Here is a 19,916-nt window from a genome sequence, read left to right as displayed (position 1 = left end):
TGTGTGTGTGTATGCGTGTGTATACATGTGTATGTTTATGCATATGTGTATGTGTGTGTGTGTGTGTGTGTGTGTGTACACGTGTGTGTGTGTTTATGAGTATGTGTGTGTGTGTGTGTGTGTGTGTGTGTGTATGGATATCTCAAAGCAGCTGTTGCCAGTTGCTTCTGGTTGTCACATACTGGGGGACGGGAAGGAGAGGATTAGAAGTGTTCCTAGTCTCCCCTTCACCCCCCATCCCCCCCCCCCCACACACACATACACAAACAAATGCACATGCGTAGTTTCTCTTTCCTGTCTGTCATATTGTCAATTTTAACAATAAAAATTTCTTTCAGTTGTTTGTTAAATAGTAAACACATTATGTACATTAAAGTGTTGAGCTGAAGGAAAGCTCGGGTCTGTGTTGCTCTTTCTTTCTGTGTGAGATGAAAAGGTATGAGGGGGTGATCAGTGATCTGATGACTCTGTTCAGCAGCACTGCCTTGTTCCATTGTGTTACACTGCAGGCCTTTTCTCTGCAAATAAAGCCTTCACTAACAGTGTAGTGCAGTCCATGTGTGTTCATGTGTGGGTGGGTGGGGGTGGGGTTTGTCTAGTGTCTGATTGGATGATAGGATGCACTCTCTCTGGGGTCAGGAGGTTAAAGGGCACGATGTCACTTTGCCTGATGTCCCAGTGCACTTATGTGTAAATGACCAACTACTGATCTATTGATGTTGCTCTAATAAGCCATGTCTTATTCTGCACACTAGGGGTGTAAGGACGTGGCGAGATGCACAAAAGACATGAGTGAATCAATATGGCAGTCTCTGTATCTGATACCCCTAACACTTCTCTTTTGCACTTCTGTTATATACTAAGTAGAATTTTCTGTTATATACAGTAGAATATACTAAGTAGACAGTTTGTTTCTGTCTTCCCCTCTACACGTCTCTGTTCCTGTCAGTTCCAGTGAAGGAGGCAGGCCTTGTCCTTGCACTCCACAGCCAGCTCTTATTAACAGTTATTACAGATAAAAAATGTAGGAACTGAGAAATGAACAGAAACCCATTGAGTCAAAACTTACTCATAGTAGAAGTCTAAGGGAAGTTGTTGCGTTCTGCCAGCAATAGATTTTTTTTTATTACGTGACTGTATACCCTGATTTGGAAGCCATACCTGTTACACAAACCGTCCTTCGTATGAGATAGACGCGAGCCGTATCGGAGCTGTTTTTACTGTATGAAGTTTTATCCAGCTTTCCCAGACAGCAGTAAAACGGTACAAAGCTATTCAGATTGCTTCCTGTACACATTCTCAAAGGGTTTGAGGTATCCATCAGGCAAAAACCTTAGTGCTGCTTTTTTTTTTTGTTTATTTGAAGCTACATTGGTTATATTTTATTAACATATAACAAAAATTTGAACGAGAGACCCCATGTAAACACCTTAATCACAATATTGTCTTACTCAGAGTAAGGTCAATAAGTAGATTAATGCTGTCCATGTAAACGTAGTTAGTGTCTCATGATTTGGATTTGTCTGCCTGCCTCTCTTTATAAGAAGCTCTTATCTGTACTTGCGTCCGTTCTAAACTTCATAACATGTTCTCCCCGTGCTGCGGGGGTTTCCTCCGGGTACTCCGGTTTCCTCATCCAGTCCAAAGATATGCATGGTAGGCTGATTGGCATGTCCAAAAGTGCCCGTAGTGTATGAGTGTATGGGTGTGTGATTGTGCCCTGCGATGGATTGGCACCCCATCCAGGGTGTACCCCACCTTGTACCCGATGCCCCCTGGGATAGGCTCCAGGCTCCCTGCGACCCAGTAAGGATAAGCGGTACAGAAAATGGATAGAAAATGGTTTCTGTAGAACTGTTGCAACTATTGCCTGTAGTAATAATATGTATGCTACAGATGTGGTTGATAGAAATGAAATTGAAAGCCTGGAACACTAGAGAAACATTCGAGATTTTGGTTTAAGATCGAACTGTTTGCATTTCAATTAATTAATTAATTAATTATTAATTATCAGATTAATATCACTTTGAATTGCACATGGAATTGCATTGGCATGGCCCTAAATTGCATCATATCGATTCGCTGCCTGATTTAAATGTTAATGTATCATTCATACCTGAGATCTTTTATCTCAGAATGAGCGATGCACTCCCTTTAAGCACACATAAGCAGTATATTCAGAGAAGCATTTATAAATCATAAAGCATAACCTATAAGCATAATAAATCACTATAATAAGTCATTTTGCATAATAATAAGTCATTTTGCAGAACAATAAAGTACTTAGACTTTGTTTGGATAAATACATTTGGATAAACAGTGTTGTTTTCATACTGAGAGCAATGTTTAATAGTGCTGAGGTCAGCTGTGACACTACGATTCAGGGTCGATTCCTTGTTGTGTCGTGGACAGCCGAGAGTGTACTTATGCACATCGTCAGCGTAGAGGTCCGTCAATACATCAATACATCAATACGTTATCTCTTTTTTGCATTTAAGCTGCTTGAACTGTGTATTTGTAGGTGAATGACATAAATAATAAATACAGAGCTTATAAGGCATATGAGTGTTATGCTGTGTTCCAATTCGCCCACTATCCATCCTAAATAGTACCCGAGATTAGAATTAGTGTGTCCCAAATCATAGTATATTGAAATGAGCATCCCGAAGGCACCCGGATGGGCTACTATTTCCCGTAGATTTTCAAAGTGTGGATCCGTGGACACTTTTTCAGCTCACTGAGCGAGGGAGGAGGAGTTTAGTGATGGTTTGCGTCGCCGAATTCCACCTGCAAACATGGCAGATGAGTGTAAATCCTGTTTAGAGAGGTGTAAATGAAATGTGGGAAAATAAATTAAGGGAACGGTAAATTAAATTATATACAGGGTGTCCCAAAAGTCTCCATACATAGGGGCTGTGTTTGCCAGCACCGCGTCGGTCGAGCCTTCGTCAGTGGATGTTCGTGGACGTCCTCTTCTCAGTCGGTCCTCAACACTTCCAGTGCTTTTGAATTCGTTAATAAGTTTGGCAACAGTGTCGTGTGTGTGATGTGCTTGCCATGTTTCCTGTTAAAGTTCATCGCAACCTCGCGACAGCTTCCTGATCCAACCTTAAGAATATATATATTTATATATATCACCAATTTTGATGACATCATTCTGCACTTCAGCTTTTCATCAGATTTTCTGTCCGATCAAACACTCTCTAGAATCTGAAGTGTCCCTATCCAAACATCACCTTGCCGAAGTTGCCCAAGTTACATCCTGAGCATGGGGCATAAATGTGTCTTTGGCTGTATGAAAGCGTACGTTTTATTCAGTTTTCCAACTGTATGTTGGTTAAGAAGGAAATGGCTTAAATTCTTTCACTTTCAATGTTGTTCAGTTGAAATTTCTTGTCAAGTACGGCTTAGCCGTGAGGTAAGCTAAACGCTATTGGCTATTTAAAAAGGGGGAGGAGCCACGAGATATGTCTTACCCTGACTTCCTGTTTAAGTGGAAATTACATTGAATAACGCTGTGCGTTTCAAGGCACTTCACGGGGACTTTAATCATACAAAAAAAAAATTCACAAAATTGTATCAGTTGATTAACCACTCCCATATTTCATCAGTAAACAAGAAAACAGAAAGTGAGAAGAAATGACTAGGCATTACTTTGGAGCTGAGAATTTTCTACTATTAATTTGACTACAAAAAAAAAGATGGCTGTATTCAGCATATGGTTATGTGTGTGTTGTGGTTGTGAGTGTTTGCTCTGTACAGTGCATGGAGGCCTGAAACTAGGCCATTTTCTCTGTGGAATGACAATTAAGACAGCACAGTACTTGATTTGAACGTGTGTGTGTGTATGTGTGTTAGAGAAAGAGTAAGTCTGAAAGAGATGAATTATCTGAGAGCCGAGGTGTTTGGGGTGTGTTTTTAAAGGTTTTGGCAAAGAGTAGAGACTGGGAAGTTGAATGCTGGAGTTTCCGTTACTAATTAGTGCAGTGAGGCGGGATTGTGTGTGTGTGTGTGTGTGTGTGTGTGTGTGTGTGCGTGTGTGTGTGTGTGGAGGCCTTTGGATGCTGCAACCATCTTAAACTTTTCTATGGGGTATACAGCGCTACATGCTCTCACTCACACACACACGCCTCAACAGGGTAGAAGAAAAGAGGCAACAAGCCGAAAGCCGTTCCCCTCCCACCTCCCTTTCTCACTGTGTGAGTATGGAACAATGATCCGAACCCCCTCTCTCTCTCTCTCTCTCTCTTTCCTCTTTCCAAAGCGGCATACGTGCTCGAGACTTTGCATCCGCTATCTGCGAATGGATACAAACCATCTCCCATGACCCCCACGAATAACATGTATTTGTGTATAGACACAACAACACACAGGTGCCTGCATGCTTGCATCCACAACACAGATGTAATTTAATCACACAGATGATTGGGGACGAATGAAGAGATAGAAACATGTAGGGCTCGGTGTGTGCCTCCACCAAGTGTGTGTGTGTGTGTGTGTGTGTGTGTGTGTGTGCACTGTGGCTTAATATGATATAAATCTTTAACAAATGATACAAATCTTTAACTCTGAAACTGTAACCTGCATTAGGAAGGAATTTGAATTTTAATTTGGTTACACACATATTCACAGTGTGTACACACAGTATGCTGGTGGTTGGGGGGGTGTGTGTGTGTGTTTATTTTTCATTAAAGCTACATTTACACTGACTACTTTTAGACAAAGCAGTTGAATCCAATTTATTGCCCCAAATCTCTTGGTATCCAAGAATAGTACGATAAAAATTCATCACTGACTGACCAAAGAAACATTGTTCTCACAGAGAGAGAGGGTGTGTGTGTGTGTGTTTTATTCAGGACTGACAAGGTAGTTGTGCTAAGACTTTATAAATGGCAACAGCACGGCTGAGCTACAGCTCTCAGGAGGTTCCTATATCAGGCCTGTAAAAAGCACTCACACTGGCCTCATTCTCCACTCTGTACCTCCTCCTCCTCCAGCACGGGACACACAGTAGCCATTTATTATATGTGTTTACTATCCCTTGACACACATTATGGCCATTTTTACTCCCTAAATATCTACACACATGCGAACACGTATTTTTCAATGAACGTGCCGCAATGCCATTGTTTGAATGAATGACCGTGTAGACAGTAGTACGTAGTAGGAGTCATTCTTTTAAAAGCAGAAAGGTAAATGAAGTGAGTGAATACTAGGACTGTGTAAAGAAACCAGTTCCTCCAGGATTTTGCAATTTGGCATTCCCAGAAATGAACACAAAATCAATTTTGTGCAATTATTTAAATTAATGATAATAAGTCTTTATTTGTCAAATGTACATTACAGCACAGTGAAATTCTTTGAAGCTTTCTGGCAGAGGCAGTCAGGTTTTCATTTAATATCTGTTGATATTTCATAGAGTCCATGATGCCATGTATCCTAACAAAATGTCCAGGTCCTTTTGTTTGATATCCATGAGAGCAGAATATTTTTGTGACTTTTAAAAAAAAATCTGAAAAGGTTAAACAATAAAGACAAATTTTTCACAGCCTTCTTTGCTCATATTTACCAAGGGTGCCAATATTAGTGGAGAGCACCGTAACTGCAGTCTACTGTATACATAGTAGGCACATACTGAGAGTGTATATCGAATGATGAGACGTTGAATGTGAATATGCATAAATATTGCATCATTTTTCATTTTTTCATTTCATCCTGTTTCATTTTTATATACTCCTCATCTTTTTTTTTAAATCTCATAAATGTATTTATTAGAAAAAGGTGCATATTAAGGGAACACATAATTAAAAATTTAGGTCGGAAAAATGCATAAAGTGCCTAAGAAACATCAAAAGTCATAATAAAACTACAAAATCTCAGTGGCTTATTATTCTGTTTTTTTTTTTCTTTTCTTTTTTTGTCCTTTTTATTTTCGACCCTTGTACAGGGCATGTACAGTATACGTGTGTATGCGAATGTGAGTGTGTGATACAGTGATCTATAATTCATGCTACTGATTCTGTATTCTACTCAGCTTAGTCTAGTCTGAGTGTTGTCTGTGAACGTAGGAATCTTTTCTGAAACATCTCATACACAAACACTCACAAATGCATCAACACATTCAGAAGAATCTATTTCCCTTCTGCAGGCACTGACCTTCAGTGATGAGATGAATAGCACTGATGACAATAAGTCATAGTGAAAGAGACGGACAGTGATATAGTCGCGGAGATGGAGATTGAGATAAAGGAACGGGTCTGAGTGATTTCTTTTTCTTTATGCTGCCATCTCTTGCTCTGCAGGGTCTCTGTCTGCAGTGATCAGTGTGATGGATGATAAACATGTTTGTTTCCCACTATTGGTTTGTGTGTTTAGGCTCGACCGTGGGACGACAGTTTGAAGTTTTTGCTTCCCTTCTGCTCTTTTACCCCAGAAAGTATCAGCAATTACATCTGACCCTTTTGACTTTCTCTCTCTCCTCTGCATGCGTCTCAGACTGGCGCTCGAGCGAGACGGAGATGGAGCTGGAGACGGAGGTGTTTCTAGAGGACTACGTGGTGGCCGTGGGGGACTCGTTGGACCTTCAGTGTAACGCACCAAACTTCCTGATGTCTGTCACGTGGCAGAAAGATGGCAGCATTGTGCTCCCTGGCAACCGCACGCGGCTGAGCCACAAGGCACTGCACGTCAACAACGTGTCATACGACGACTCGGGTGTCTACTCCTGCCGATACGAACAGGGCAACGCGCTGCTCGGCAACTATACTGTCAGAGTCACCGGTCAGTACACAGTGCACGTCTTCCACTTCTTTTTTGCTTTTCCTGCTCTCCGAGCACACGCTCACCCCTACCTGCACCGATATGTTGGGAAACGAAGATCAACATTGTTCTATTTTTCTCACAAAAGACCATATAGCTCATGTTTAGGCTTGCAAAGATTTGATTGATGTGTGTGTAGGCAGTGGCTTCCAGCCAATCAAAATTCGAGTCGCACCGCACTGATGAAATAATCTTGCCAAATACACTTACAGGTAATCATACGTTCCAGCGTTCAGAAACAACAAGACCTACACACGGTTATCCATGCAGACAGTACATTCTCAGAGAGGCATGGCAGACTCCATTTTTAATAAACTGTCTGAACACCAGCCCTTATAACCTGATTTTCTCAGAGAGAGAGAGAGAGAGAGAGAGGTGGGGAGGGTGAGGGGAGTGTTGTTGCTCAATATTGTCTGCAATCAGGCTACGTGCACTTCCTGCAAGCAAGCAAATAATAAAACGCTGTAATCTGTGTACATTAGACCCTCAAACATGTGCTTACACACACACACACACACACACACACACACAAACGGGTGGTTAAACATTCTTATGCTTTGAGAACAAAACACATAATTAACACTTACTCTCTAATTGCAATTATGTAATGAACAGATTGGTGTGTGTGTGTGTGTGTGTGTGTGTGTGCCAGTGACCGCCTCCACATAAGTGTTTGTAATTGGTAGCATGGGTTAGACTGAGGTCCTGTAAACTTGGGATCTCGGGGACACCAGCTGAGCAGCTCATTGACAACTAATTAGAGAGCAATTGTCTAGAATCACCTCGTCATTTAAACCAGATGGAGAGAGAGAAGAAGAAGAAGAGAGAGAGAGAAAGAGAGAAGTGCGTTTTCCTCTTTTACACATGTGTTTGGAATTAGTCCAGCTCCGTTCGAGTCGTCTGCAGCCCTCTGTCAGTACAGAGAGACGGGGAAAAAAAGAATTGGCTGCAAATTGTGAGCCAGTTACAGCGCATAAAGACAGCAATATCCTGTTCTGCCCACTTAATTACACACCTCCACCGTGATTAACGCAAACACACTCTCAAATACAAAACAGACCCAAGTCATCTCGTCTCTGAACTGTTAGTCAAGTTGTGTTCAAGTCATGTCCGAAATAGGGTCCAGGGGGATGAGTGATGCCCTGTTTACCCTAGTGTGTTTTCGTTTTAAAACGCTTAACTTGTGCTACGGTTACACCTGTCGTTTACACTACTCTCGACCCTCGAAAACAGAGACTTTTGGAAACGCCGAAGACCCCGTTTTTAGTTTGAAAACTCCAGGCTCGCGTTTCAGTGTAAACAGACCAAAACGAAGACTTTTGAAAATGAAGGCGTGGCTTCGCCCACATTCACCCCTGATTGGTTCTTCTGGATCATTGCGTATCCTTCCCTGATTCGTCAAGCCCCTACCATATGACCATTACGCTACCTTGATCGTATACACAACAACACGGAGACTGAAGCGCAAGCTTAGCAGGCTTTGTTGTCATTCTTAGCAGCCATTGTGCAGTTAAATTCTGTATTTTATAATACTGCAGCTGCCGACATGCGCAAGAGGCAAGCTATGATTAGAGCAATCAGCAACAAATCTCATTTTAAGCAGCGTAAGTCCTACATGGAACGCCGGTTTAGACTAGCAACCAACTTCCTGTTTACACTTGTATGCGCATGCCCAGTGTGCATGAATGGTCATGTGACATGCGTATTCGGTCGTGTAGTGTGATCAGAGATCATTTCTGAAACACGGTGTGGACGAGGATGGTTTTCATTGTATAACGCACTAGTGTAAACAGGGTCTTCAAGGTGCAGTCAGACATTGTGTACATTTTTATCATGTTTGGTGAAGTTCTGGTTCCTTGTGTTCTGGTGACCTGCTTAGCAGAAAGAAAGAAAAAAACGCCAGTCTCTCTGACACTCCAGGCTCTGCAAACAGTATACAAACAAATGATACTGACTATTGACATCCAACCAATCCGGACAAGAAGGCGTCTCTACATGTTTTTCGGGCATTGCCTGTCGATTCAGAAAGCTCTCCTTTAGCACTAGCACTTTGAGCTTTCCAGGACACTGAAGAAAAGACTAAAGCTGTGTCTCAATTTGCCTACTTATACTAACACTGGTGTAGATGATTAACATTATTTACTATAGAAAAAGGTATTATTTGCATATCAGATCAGTCCCACATCAACGTCGGAGTCTCAAAAGCCAGGTCCAAGTTGAGTCATAAGTACAGGAAGTGGATCATGAAAATAGTGACTTCATTTGAACTTAAGTCTAAATCCAGGTCTCACGTACTACGTAATGGCACGTACACGGCAGTGTATAACAGCGTGTTAGATAAACAAACGGTTTTATCGTTAACTAATAAATAATGGCAATTTGTGTCTGAGCTGGCTGATGTGTAGCATGTTTGTGTAAAGTGTGTGTGTCGAGCCACTACCTGTGTGAATGACTGTTGAGGAACTGAGAGAATAATCTCCCTTTGTCACGGCAGTGTTATTTTTTCCGCCCCCTGAATAGGTTCATTTAGAACTACCATATGGTAGGAAGACTGTAAGAATTTGTGTGTGTGTGTGTGTGTGTGAGAGAGAGAGAGAGAGAGAGAGAGAGAGAGAGAGAGAGAGAGAGAGATAATACAGCTGTTGTTAAAAATCTCATGAACTTTTTGCTGAGTGCTTACTAACATCTGCCAGTCAATTACTGATGTGTATGGTGTGTGTGTGGGGGGGGGCTGCAGTAATCGTTTGTGTATGCAGTAATAGTAATTGCTTTTGATTTGTTATCAGCTGTTTTTTTCCCATTCACTGGAACATGAACCCATTTATTGTCATGTGAGAAACCATAGTGCCATAAGGTAATACAATCTATCTCTCTCTCTCTCTCTCTCTCTCTCTCTCTCGCTCACATTCAGATTCCCTCTCATCTGGTGATGATGAAGATTATGATGAGGAGCCAGACGATGCAGGTAATGGAAATGGTGTGTTCCCTCAATTCATCTATTCTTTTTTTTAATTATTATTATTTTTAAATTAGCCCTTTCGACTCGTTTTCCTGTATTTGCCTTCGCTCATGCTGGGCCTGTCATTCACTATTTCAGCTTACATTTCATTTCATCATCTACTTTCCCCTGTTACTAAAAACAGGGACCCGCAAGGAACTTGTGCGTGCATGCGTGCGTGTGTGTGTGTGTGTGAGAGAGAGAGAGATAGAGAGAGAGAGAGAGATAATTGGAGTTTTGCTGACAGCTCCTGTGGCTCCTTGGACAAGGAGCACAAGGGTAACAGGAAATACAGAGAAAGCAGTAACACAGTGTAATTGAGAGGAATTGACTCGAGCACAGCTCTCAAGTGAAATGTACAACCGCAGCTTTGTTTATTTATTTATTTTTTGTTACTATGAAAATGTAAAGATTTACTCACGTCGCTGCTGATTGTATTTGCGTGTAAGAAAGAAATACCATCCTGAGCGAGGGAGGAGTGTGTGGTGTACGAGTGGTGGGTGGGGAAGCAGCGAGGAGGGGATTAGTTGAAAACTTAAAACCACTTTAGAGCGTAATGAGCATTAATTCACTTCTAATGGGAGAGAGGGAGCGACTGAGACGTCATGTGAAAGTTCAGACTGGATTTCAAACATGTGAGTTGTCTGACTGATGACATCATCCTCCTCCATGCTCAGCTACAGAGACAGTGCTCCCACTCTGCGCTCTGTGTGTGTTGCTCAGCTGATAAGTCCGTTCGTGTATGAAGAGGCAGACCGAGGGCTGGGCTTTCGCTTCTCTGGAGCCTGTACTTTTACGTCCGCGTCTCATCTGCATCACCCTCAGGGCTCACGGGGGGTTTTGGACAGCCGCGCTGTGCTCTGTGAGCTTATTTTGGCAGGCTTGTAATGTTCCACTCAAAGCGCTGATTGTACTTAGTGGATTCGACAAGAGTGTTCAAAGAGGGCGAACTACCCCACACACGCACGCACGCACACACATACACACGCACACACAGAGGGGACTTCTTAGGCTCCTGCTTAACACGCTCCACTGACCAGCAGCAAATCATCTGAGACTCGCATAAAAAAGTTCAGTGTGTATGAGTGCCAGCAGTGCATGTTTTTGTTTGTGTGTGTGTTCACTTGCGTGCACGCAACTACGTGTCTGCCGGACCTCTGTACCCATTACATGCCAAAGGAAATTCCAGCATGTCGATCACCCCTCACCCTCAGATCTCTGATACCAGCTCCATACCGGCTTGAGGCAGACAGAGACAGAATAAATAGGAAACGTTTATTAGGAAACAAATTTTATATTTCTGTCGCATTACATCTCACATTGTACACATTTTAAAGATAACATATTTACACGTGTAAATATTTCAAGATGCTCACGCCATGGAAATATGAACTATTGCTGAATATCTAGCGTGTAGAGTATATTGTAAACAAGCTCCGTTCGTTCACATCAGTTTCGCAAACGTACAGCGAATACAGTGAAAGACTAGATTTGAGGTGTAGAAATACAGATGATGCTTTGATGTAGGAATTCATTCAGTTGTCGGCTCATACCACAGGAAACAATTTCACCCAAAATCACAGGTTATGAAGGCAGAACTATCACTGGGCATAAATAATTCTGAGGAAAGTTTCCACTTCCTTCAGTTTCCGTGCATGGATTTACATGCTGTGTGTGTGTGTGTGTGTGTGTATGTGTGTGTATATGTTTTCTTTTCCAAACAAATCTTTATTCAGTCTTGAAATTAGACAGCCAGTCTGTCACTGCCACGGTGTGCAAGGAAAACTTTCCATAAACATTCACCCACACAGTGATTTAACTACACGCACACATGGACAAATGGACACTCATGGAGACGGAACACCCGTTTCACGTAGCCTACTCTAAAATGAATACTAATTATTTTATTTACTAAAAGGCACAATTCAGATAGTCAGTTTTGAAAATAGCGTGTGTTTTTTTTGTTTGTTTTTTTAACAAAAACGTGTGGTTTCTTCCAATCAGAGGCGCCGTACTGGACCCGCCCGGACCGGATGGAGAAGAAGCTGTTGGCTGTCCCTGCTGCCAATACGGTGAAGTTCCGCTGTGCTGCGGCAGGGAACCCCACCCCCACCATCCACTGGCTGAAGAATGGCAAAGAGTTTAAGGGCGAGCAGAGGATGGGAGGGATTAAGGTACATCCCTGATCCTTGTGGGGGAATGCTGAAGCCGTTAATAATGGAATTTGTGTTTGAATGTGTGTGTGAGTGTGTATGGGTATGGGGTTACACTTGATTATCATCATCATTAACAGTTTACACAGATCATGACCATCTGCCCCTTCTCTCTCTCTCTCTCTCTCTCTCTCTCTCTCTCCACCTGTCGCTAGCTAACGACAGCATCATCGGCATGCCATCGCTGTTGTGTTCTGCTCTTTCTGCCTTTCGCATTCTCACATGCACTCCCTTTATATCGTAAATAAGAGATTGTCAGATGAATTTTATTTTACTATCTGAATTTTTTCCCCAGCACAGTTTGTATGAAATGAATACTATAAGCCTGACGGTTAAAGTACCAAGTACAGAGCGGATTCTGAACTGGTCGACATTGTGAAATCTTAAACAAAGTCGTATCCGAGAGATTTGCACCGAAACTGCATTGTTGATGCCCAGCTATTTGGTGATAAGTTCATCTGTCGGGTCAGAGTTGAAGGTGGCATTGACAGCTTTATTATTGCTTAGACCTCAACACACACACCCACATGGGGTCAGGGTCAGGCCTCTAGACTAGGCTTGACAGCTACACAATGCCTTCCTGCAGCTTTTATTAAAGCAACAGGAATGAAGAAAAACCCTCAGCGTCATGCATATAAATGTGCACTCAGTGAGTGTGTGCACGTGTTGGTTGGCACTGTTGTCCTGAAAACAAAAACTTAAAGACTCCAATTTTTTGCCATTTTCATATATATATATATATATATATATATATATATATATATATATATATAATTAAGTTTTTATTTGAAAAGGAGTGTGTTCAGTTGGATTGCTACAATATCATTGTTGGGCAATATGATGGTATGATATGGATAAATTATACCATGATACACTTTTCCGATATTATAATGTGTAGTGTGCATACTTTCACGTCTTTCAGTAACTCAGCGTAATAGATCAGTAGCTGTTTGCATTTTTATTTTTATTCATTTTGTAGCATCTCGTGTTAAAATGATCTCGTGATGTGATCATTTGAACATATCTGCCACTCTTTCACTCCGGCAAGACACGATCAGTTAATCGTGTGCAAATGTGCTAAGAATGCCTAATTGAGCTTTAGGGATAAGAGAATTAGCCAGTGCCTATCGTCCTATCGAAACAGTTGGCTTTCCCACAGTTTTCCTCCTACACACACACTCACACACACACACACACACACACACACACACACACATATATATATATATATATATATATATATACCCACACACAAACACACATGTGCACAGAGCTCTGTACTGACTGGCAAGCCCAAGGGGTCAAAGTTCATCCTTCTATTGAGTTATCAGAAGGGGGCAGGTCTGTGTGGGTGTTGCCGTGGCGATTGAGAGTCATTGATTGACGTGGAGGCATGGCTTTTGTCATGGTCACATATGGCTAACAGAGTTTCTTTGTTCCCATGCTAATATGCAGTTCTACAGGTTAGTCACAGCCCCCTCAACACACACACACACACACACACACACACACACACACAGCTCAATCAGCAAGTCAGTGTGCAGAGATTAAGTTGTCTACATCATGTCTTAATTTTTTAGTAGGGGACTGACACACTTGGCTTTACGAATCATTTATGCAAATTAAGGATGCATATATTAGCATAAATACTTCATACAATTGAAGTATTTGAAGTATTTATTTGCTGTAAAGACATTTTAAGTAAGTGTGCATGGGCGTTTTGTCTGAGAGTGTTAATGTGGAAGGACAGGTTCTGTGTCCTCTGCTGCTACACGTCCCAGCTGAACAGTTTAGAGTTTATTAAAGGGGTAGTTCGCCCAAAAACAAAAACTCTGTCATCAATTACTCACCCTAATGTTGTTACAAACCCAACTTTTGGTTATATGGAGTATCAATGAAGGGACCGAAATCTCCCAGGTTTCGTTAAAAATGTCTTCATTTGCGTTCTGAAGACAAACGAAAGACTTATGGGTTTGGAACGACATGAGGATGAGTAACTGATGACAGCATTTTCACTTTTGGGTGAATGATCCCTTTAAACCACTCTATATGAGTGAAATGAAGGACTGTTGGTTGCTGGGTGTATACATGCACGTGGCCTTTAGTTTCGCCTTTAGAACACTGATCAAGAGTTCATGTCATTGTGTGTGATTATAGGCAGTCTGTAAATGGTAAACGGATGTGCTTGATTCCGGGACTTTGGCGTGTCCAATTAGAGCCTCGCTTTTTGCACTGGTTTGAAAAGCAGAGAGAAAGAAACAGAGTTTTGTCATTTTAATGGCCAGCCAAGGGGTCAGAAGTTTTGCTTCCTGTCTCTGTGGGTCAAATTATGTTGCACTGCTGTCTGAATGAGCCGGCACCATCCTGACATTGCCATAAATCGTACTCGTACACACACACACACACACACACACACACACACACACACAGAGAGATGAACTTTCTACTGCCCTTTGCGTTGCCATTTATTCCTTTCACCTGACGTCCATTCCTCTTTTTCTCTCATGCTCTCTTACTCACGCTATCTCGTTCTGTTCCATGTCTCTGCTCTTCCCAGGCGGTACTGTATCTCCTGCAGTGTAACTTCATCTCTCTAGACCTACCATAATGCTATCTCCCTCTCTTCTGGATCTCTCTCTCTCTATCTCTCTCTCTCTCTCTCTCCTTCTCTGTGTCATACTTTCTCTTCTGATTTACCGTTACACGAACAGCTGAGAATTCCTTCATCTTTTTTTTTTCCCCAACCAGGCGCTGAGTTAAATGTAAACTCACATGATACCAACAGTCCACCCCTCGGTCCTCCTTCTTCTCCTCCTCCGACCCCCTACACACACACAGCCCCGCTCTCTCACACACTCATCCTCTGATGCGGCATGTCCATCAGCAGGCCCTTAAGAGTCCTTGACTCAGAGCGAGGGAGGGAGGAGTGGAACGACAGAGAGGAGGGGTGCTGGGGCACCATAAATGCTCGCCAACTTTGTAGGGCATGTGTGAATATATGTGTATAGCCCGGTCAGAGTTACCATGCAACTGTTCAAAAACATAGCCCATAATATTTACACAGTTACATTTTTTTCCACTCGGAACTTCAGCATGCAGAGAGAGAGAGAGAGGGAGGGAGAGAGAGAGGGAGAGATGTCCATATGTATGGTCTCTGAGAAGATTATGAATGGGTGGTAAGCTCTTAGTGAGTGTGTATGTGTGTGCGTGTGTGTGTGTATGTGCGTGTATGTGTGTGTGCGTGTGTGTGTGTGTGTGTGTGTGTGTGTGTGTACATGCGTGTGTGTGTAGGGGTTAAGGGTTTGTGTAAACATTAAGAAATGCACTTTGTAATCCGTCGGCACCAAGTCTGGTGATGTTAAATGTTCCATGTGAGTGGTGCTGTCGACATGGCATTCAAGTGTTTGTGTGTTTGTGTGTGTGTGTGTACGTGCGTGTGTGTGTGTGTGTGTGTGTGTGTGTGTGTGTGTGTGTGCTTCACTCTGTCAGAAGCAGGCTGTATGTACATTCTATATACAGCTTTACATCTTCTTTCTCCTCCCTCTATGTCACTAGCTGCGGCATCTGCAGTGGAGTTTGGTAATGGAGAGTGCTGTTCCGTCAGACAGAGGCAACTACACATGTGTAGTGCAGAACAAGTATGGGACCATCACACACACTTACCAGCTTGATGTACTGGGTAAGTGTGCAAACTCTTCCATTCTCCGTAGAGGAGGAAATCTATAGGGAGCTCACGATCAAATTTCAAACCCGGGCGCTATAATGATTGTAAAAATACCCTTTAGGATAAAGTGATTACTGAAGATGAATGAATGAACACGTTTTTAAAATAATGTAGACTATATTATAAAACCTATGCAAATCTATGTAAAAGTCTGATTATTTTAGGCATCATTTTAAGAGCATCATGTGTATTAATGAATACTGGTCCTTACTTCCCAGTAATATCCTCTGTACATATGGTATGTTCACTCCTACCTCACTTTTCCTCTCTTGCCCATTCAGAGCGTTCTCCTCACCGGCCCATCCTGCAAGCAGGTCTGCCAGCCAATCAGACGGTGGTGGTGGGCAGTGATGTAGAGTTCCACTGTAAGGTGTACAGTGATGCACAGCCTCATATCCAATGGCTCAAACACACTGAGGTGAACGGCAGCCGATTTGGCCCCAACGGAACACCCTACGTTACTGTCCTAAAGGTACAATCCTGCCCTCCCTGCTGATCACACACACACACTCACACTACTGACACTCACACCACTGACACTTACACTACTGATTATCACACAATATTGACTTTCACACGATACTGACCATCACATACTACTGATTGACACACAGTACTGACCATCACAGAATATCACATACTACTGGGCATCACACACTACTGATTGACTCACAGTACTGACCATCACACAGTACTGACCATCCTATACTACTGATTGACACACAGTACTGACATTCACACAATACTGACCATCACACAATACTGATTGATGCACAGTACTGACCATCACACAATATCACATACTACTGGGCATCACACACTACTGATTGGCTCACAGTACTGACCATCACACAGTATTGACCATCCTATACTACTGATTGACACACAGTACTGACATTCACACAATACTGACCATCACATACTACTGATTGACTCACAGTACTGACCATCACACAATACTGACCATCACACACTGTTATCACACAATACTGACCATCACACACCACTGATTGATGCACAGTACTGACCATCACACAATATCACATACTACTGGGCATCACACACTACTGATTGGCACACAATACTGACATTCACACAATACTGACCATCACACTCCTGACTCACTGCTGACTATTACACACCGCTGACTCACAGCCTACTGACTGCCATACACTACTATCACACGCTGCTGTGTACTACACACCTCTCACTATAACACCCTCCTAACTCACACACTACTTACTGTCACAGGCTGTTCTCAGAACGCTAAGAACATCTGCCACACTTAAGGACATCTGATCAACATCTGGATTTGCCACAATGCAACATGACTCCTGTTGTAAACCGCAGGTTTTAGTTCACAAGGGAGGAAAAATGGTTAATAAAACGGTTAATCTTGTTAGCATGGCCACCATCGAAGTGTTGTTTTTCTCCTTGTGCGTTTGACTGTGGTGTTTTTGCATGCATTGTAAAACCAAATGATGTAATTGCTGAGAATCGCAGGTAAACTGCTGTCCAGCTGTAGGTATGAGGAGAACCGAAAAGGCTCTTGGCCAGTCCATCTAAGACAATAATGATGTGGTAAAGAGTCTCACATGCCACCCATGTTAGCAATGTTGCATTCAGTAATGCCTGTGCCGCCTGCCTCAGAAGGGACAAGAGGAATAGGCTTCTCTCTCTCTCTCTCTCTCTCTCTCTCTCTCTCTCTCTCTCTCTCTCTCTCTCTCCATGTCTCTCTCCTATTTGAGAATGAGTAGGGAAACGAGGTGGTGCACATCTGTTTTGGGCTAAGCAAACCGCCGTGCTGGCGTCGCGTGGGTAGACAGCCACTCTCCCCATTGCCCTGCTACCTCTGCAAAAGAGGAGGAGGAGGAGAAGAGAGGGAGCGAGAGATGAGGTACCCAAAAAAGCCATGGAAAAAATGAGCGCAGGAAGCAAGGGAAGGGCAGAGTCAGCAGGCAGAGGAGGGGAGAGCAACGGCTAGCCAGACCGCCACTCTATTTTCGACTCCCACATAATTGAAACAGTATTTTACAGCGAGCTGCGCACCCGTTTTTCCCTTCCCCACAGCCTCATCTGCGTGCCCCGAAACCTCCTCTCCCTCCTCCCTCCCGGCCCACAGCACAGAGCAACTGATCATGTGTGGCACATAGTCTGGGGAACGAGGGGAAAAAAACAAGAGAAGGAGAACAAAGCATGTGTGTAATTGAAGTGAAATAAACGAGTGAGAGCTATGTTTGGAAGAATGAGAGGGAAAGTGTTTAAGCTGATTAGCACTTAGAGATGTGTATGAATCACAGAGGTAGTGTTTCACGGTGCTGTTATCTGTGCGCAGATTTTCCATGTATTTCTATTTAACGTCAGCTTGATTTCTGTATCAGCTGCTATCTGCGACACTGAATGGTAAATTAAAATGTGTGCGTATGAGCGGGAGAGAAGAACATTGCAGTTCTTTATATATGTTTCGCCAGATGTTAATGAGTGTGCTGTTTGTGTGTGTGTGTGTTTCTGCAGAATCTGACTAGTAAGGATAAGGAATATGTTAATAGGCTCACTCTGTTGAATGTGACAGAGGAGGATGCAGGCCAGTACTGGTGTACAGGCTCCAATTTTTTAGGCAAGTCTGAGATCCCTTTCTGGCTTACAGTACGCCAACCAGGTAAACCCTCTCCCCAAACACTTCGCAGTAACTGACCTCTGAACCGCCCAATCAGCTGCGCTTAATCACGTTCTGCTTCCGGGTGGCGGAGACTGAAGCTGACTTCCTTACACTTCTTACTCAGCTGCGTGTGTGTGTGTGTGTGTGTGTGAGAATGTAATCTTCATTTCCTTCATTGTCTTTTTGATACAGTTGATGCAAAAACCCAAGAAGGGCTATGCTAATTTGAACCATACACATTCATCTTGAATTCCCATACACTGCTACCCACAATTGTACCTCTGCTCTTTTTGTGAGCCCTTCCATCCACACACACACACACACACATATGTACATACTTGGCAACTCTCTGTGATGAATGGATGTCAGTATTAACCATGGAAAGCTCAAAGAAGCTTTAAAGACGTTAATGGCCACCTCACCGTGGAGCAATTTCAGCTTAACCTAAATAAGAAACAGATCCAGCAAAGAAACACACGGTTTTCAAGTGGAATGGTGGCACTAGGAGGCGGAGCCTCGTTTCTATTCTTCCAGGTCGTCTCTCTGACAACAGTGAAGCTTTGCTGGTGATGTGGTAGCTGGTGATGGGTAAAGTGCTTTTTGCTAGGTGACGGGCTACGCTTCCTCCTCTTTTTCTCTCTCTCTGTCTCTCGGGGTTTGTGGTTTATGAGTCTCTCTGTCTTTCTCTCCCTCTCCCTTCATCTCCCTCCTTCAGACTGCTGGCATTAACACTACGGATAAGGAGCTGGAGGTTCTGATCCTGACCAACGTGTCCTTTGAGGATGCGGGCGAGTACACATGTCTTGCGGGGAACTCTATAGGTTATACCTATCACTCAGCTTGGCTTATCGTTCTACCAGGTACACTTTCTGTTCTTCTTCTGATCCCTCACTGCCTTTGCGGGCCTCTCTGCTGTACTCTCGGAGACTTTCTTTTCGGTGTTCAATTCCGCTGCTGCTTTTTTTAATGAATTATGACACCGTTTCAGCATCACTCTTTTATTTATAAAGTGATAAATACATGTGATATGTGTGGATAGATATTATTCTAGACATAATTACTATTTTTGTTTTTGTCTGATTTCTTAAATGTTACTATTATGCTAAATTGTCAGTAAATACATTTATTTTGCAATAAAGTCACAATGGTTTGCTTAGTGCTGAATTTTTCTCATTGATTCTGTTTAAAGCTTCCTATTAGTGGATGTGGAGCTCTCAGCTCAGGATGAGCCCATGGCGTTCAGTTACTGTTTCATTATTCCACTCTTATTGCCTCTGTGGGGTGTTGCAGTAAATGACAGCATCCACATATAGTCTCCACCCCAGCATTAGCTCTCTCTCTCTCTCTCTCTCTCTCTCTCTCTCTCTCTCACACACATACACAAACACACACCTACCTTCTTTAATTAAAAAAGTCTAGCTCAGTTTTTTTATAGTCTGCATTTGGGACCTTTGGGATGCCACATGATTAACGCAGTCCCCAGGGAGATGAGTATTATGGGAT

At 42.7% G+C, this 19,916-nt stretch overlaps 1 protein-coding gene across 5 annotated transcripts in view; it reads left to right on the top strand.

The window, feature by feature from the left end:
* fgfr3 (fibroblast growth factor receptor 3) overlaps positions 1 to 19,916 on the top strand; it is a 39,076-nt gene that overhangs the window by 9,277 nt on the left and 9,883 nt on the right. For 2 of the 5 annotated variants that reach the window (XM_053620947.1, XM_053620945.1), the window contains exons 3-8: positions 6,496 to 6,780; positions 9,731 to 9,796; positions 11,822 to 11,991; positions 15,586 to 15,709; positions 16,036 to 16,226; positions 19,129 to 19,273. In XM_053620947.1, the coding sequence (XP_053476922.1) occupies positions 6,496 to 6,780; positions 9,731 to 9,796; positions 11,822 to 11,991; positions 15,586 to 15,709; positions 16,036 to 16,226; positions 19,129 to 19,273 (981 nt within the window). Of the gene's footprint in view, positions 1 to 6,495; positions 6,781 to 9,730; positions 9,797 to 11,821; positions 11,992 to 14,634; positions 15,207 to 15,585; positions 15,710 to 16,035; positions 16,227 to 18,268; positions 18,414 to 19,128; positions 19,274 to 19,916 lie in introns of those variants that run through there. The other 3 variants (XM_053620948.1, XM_053620946.1, XM_053620949.1) reach the window with 3 other exon arrangements.

This window comes from Ictalurus furcatus, chromosome 3 (assembly GCF_023375685.1).
Source record: "Ictalurus furcatus strain D&B chromosome 3, Billie_1.0, whole genome shotgun sequence".
NCBI lineage: Eukaryota > Metazoa > Chordata > Actinopteri > Siluriformes > Ictaluridae > Ictalurus > Ictalurus furcatus.
The sequence above is the reverse complement of the archived record's forward strand: the minus strand, read 5'-3'. Positions and strand labels throughout refer to the sequence as shown.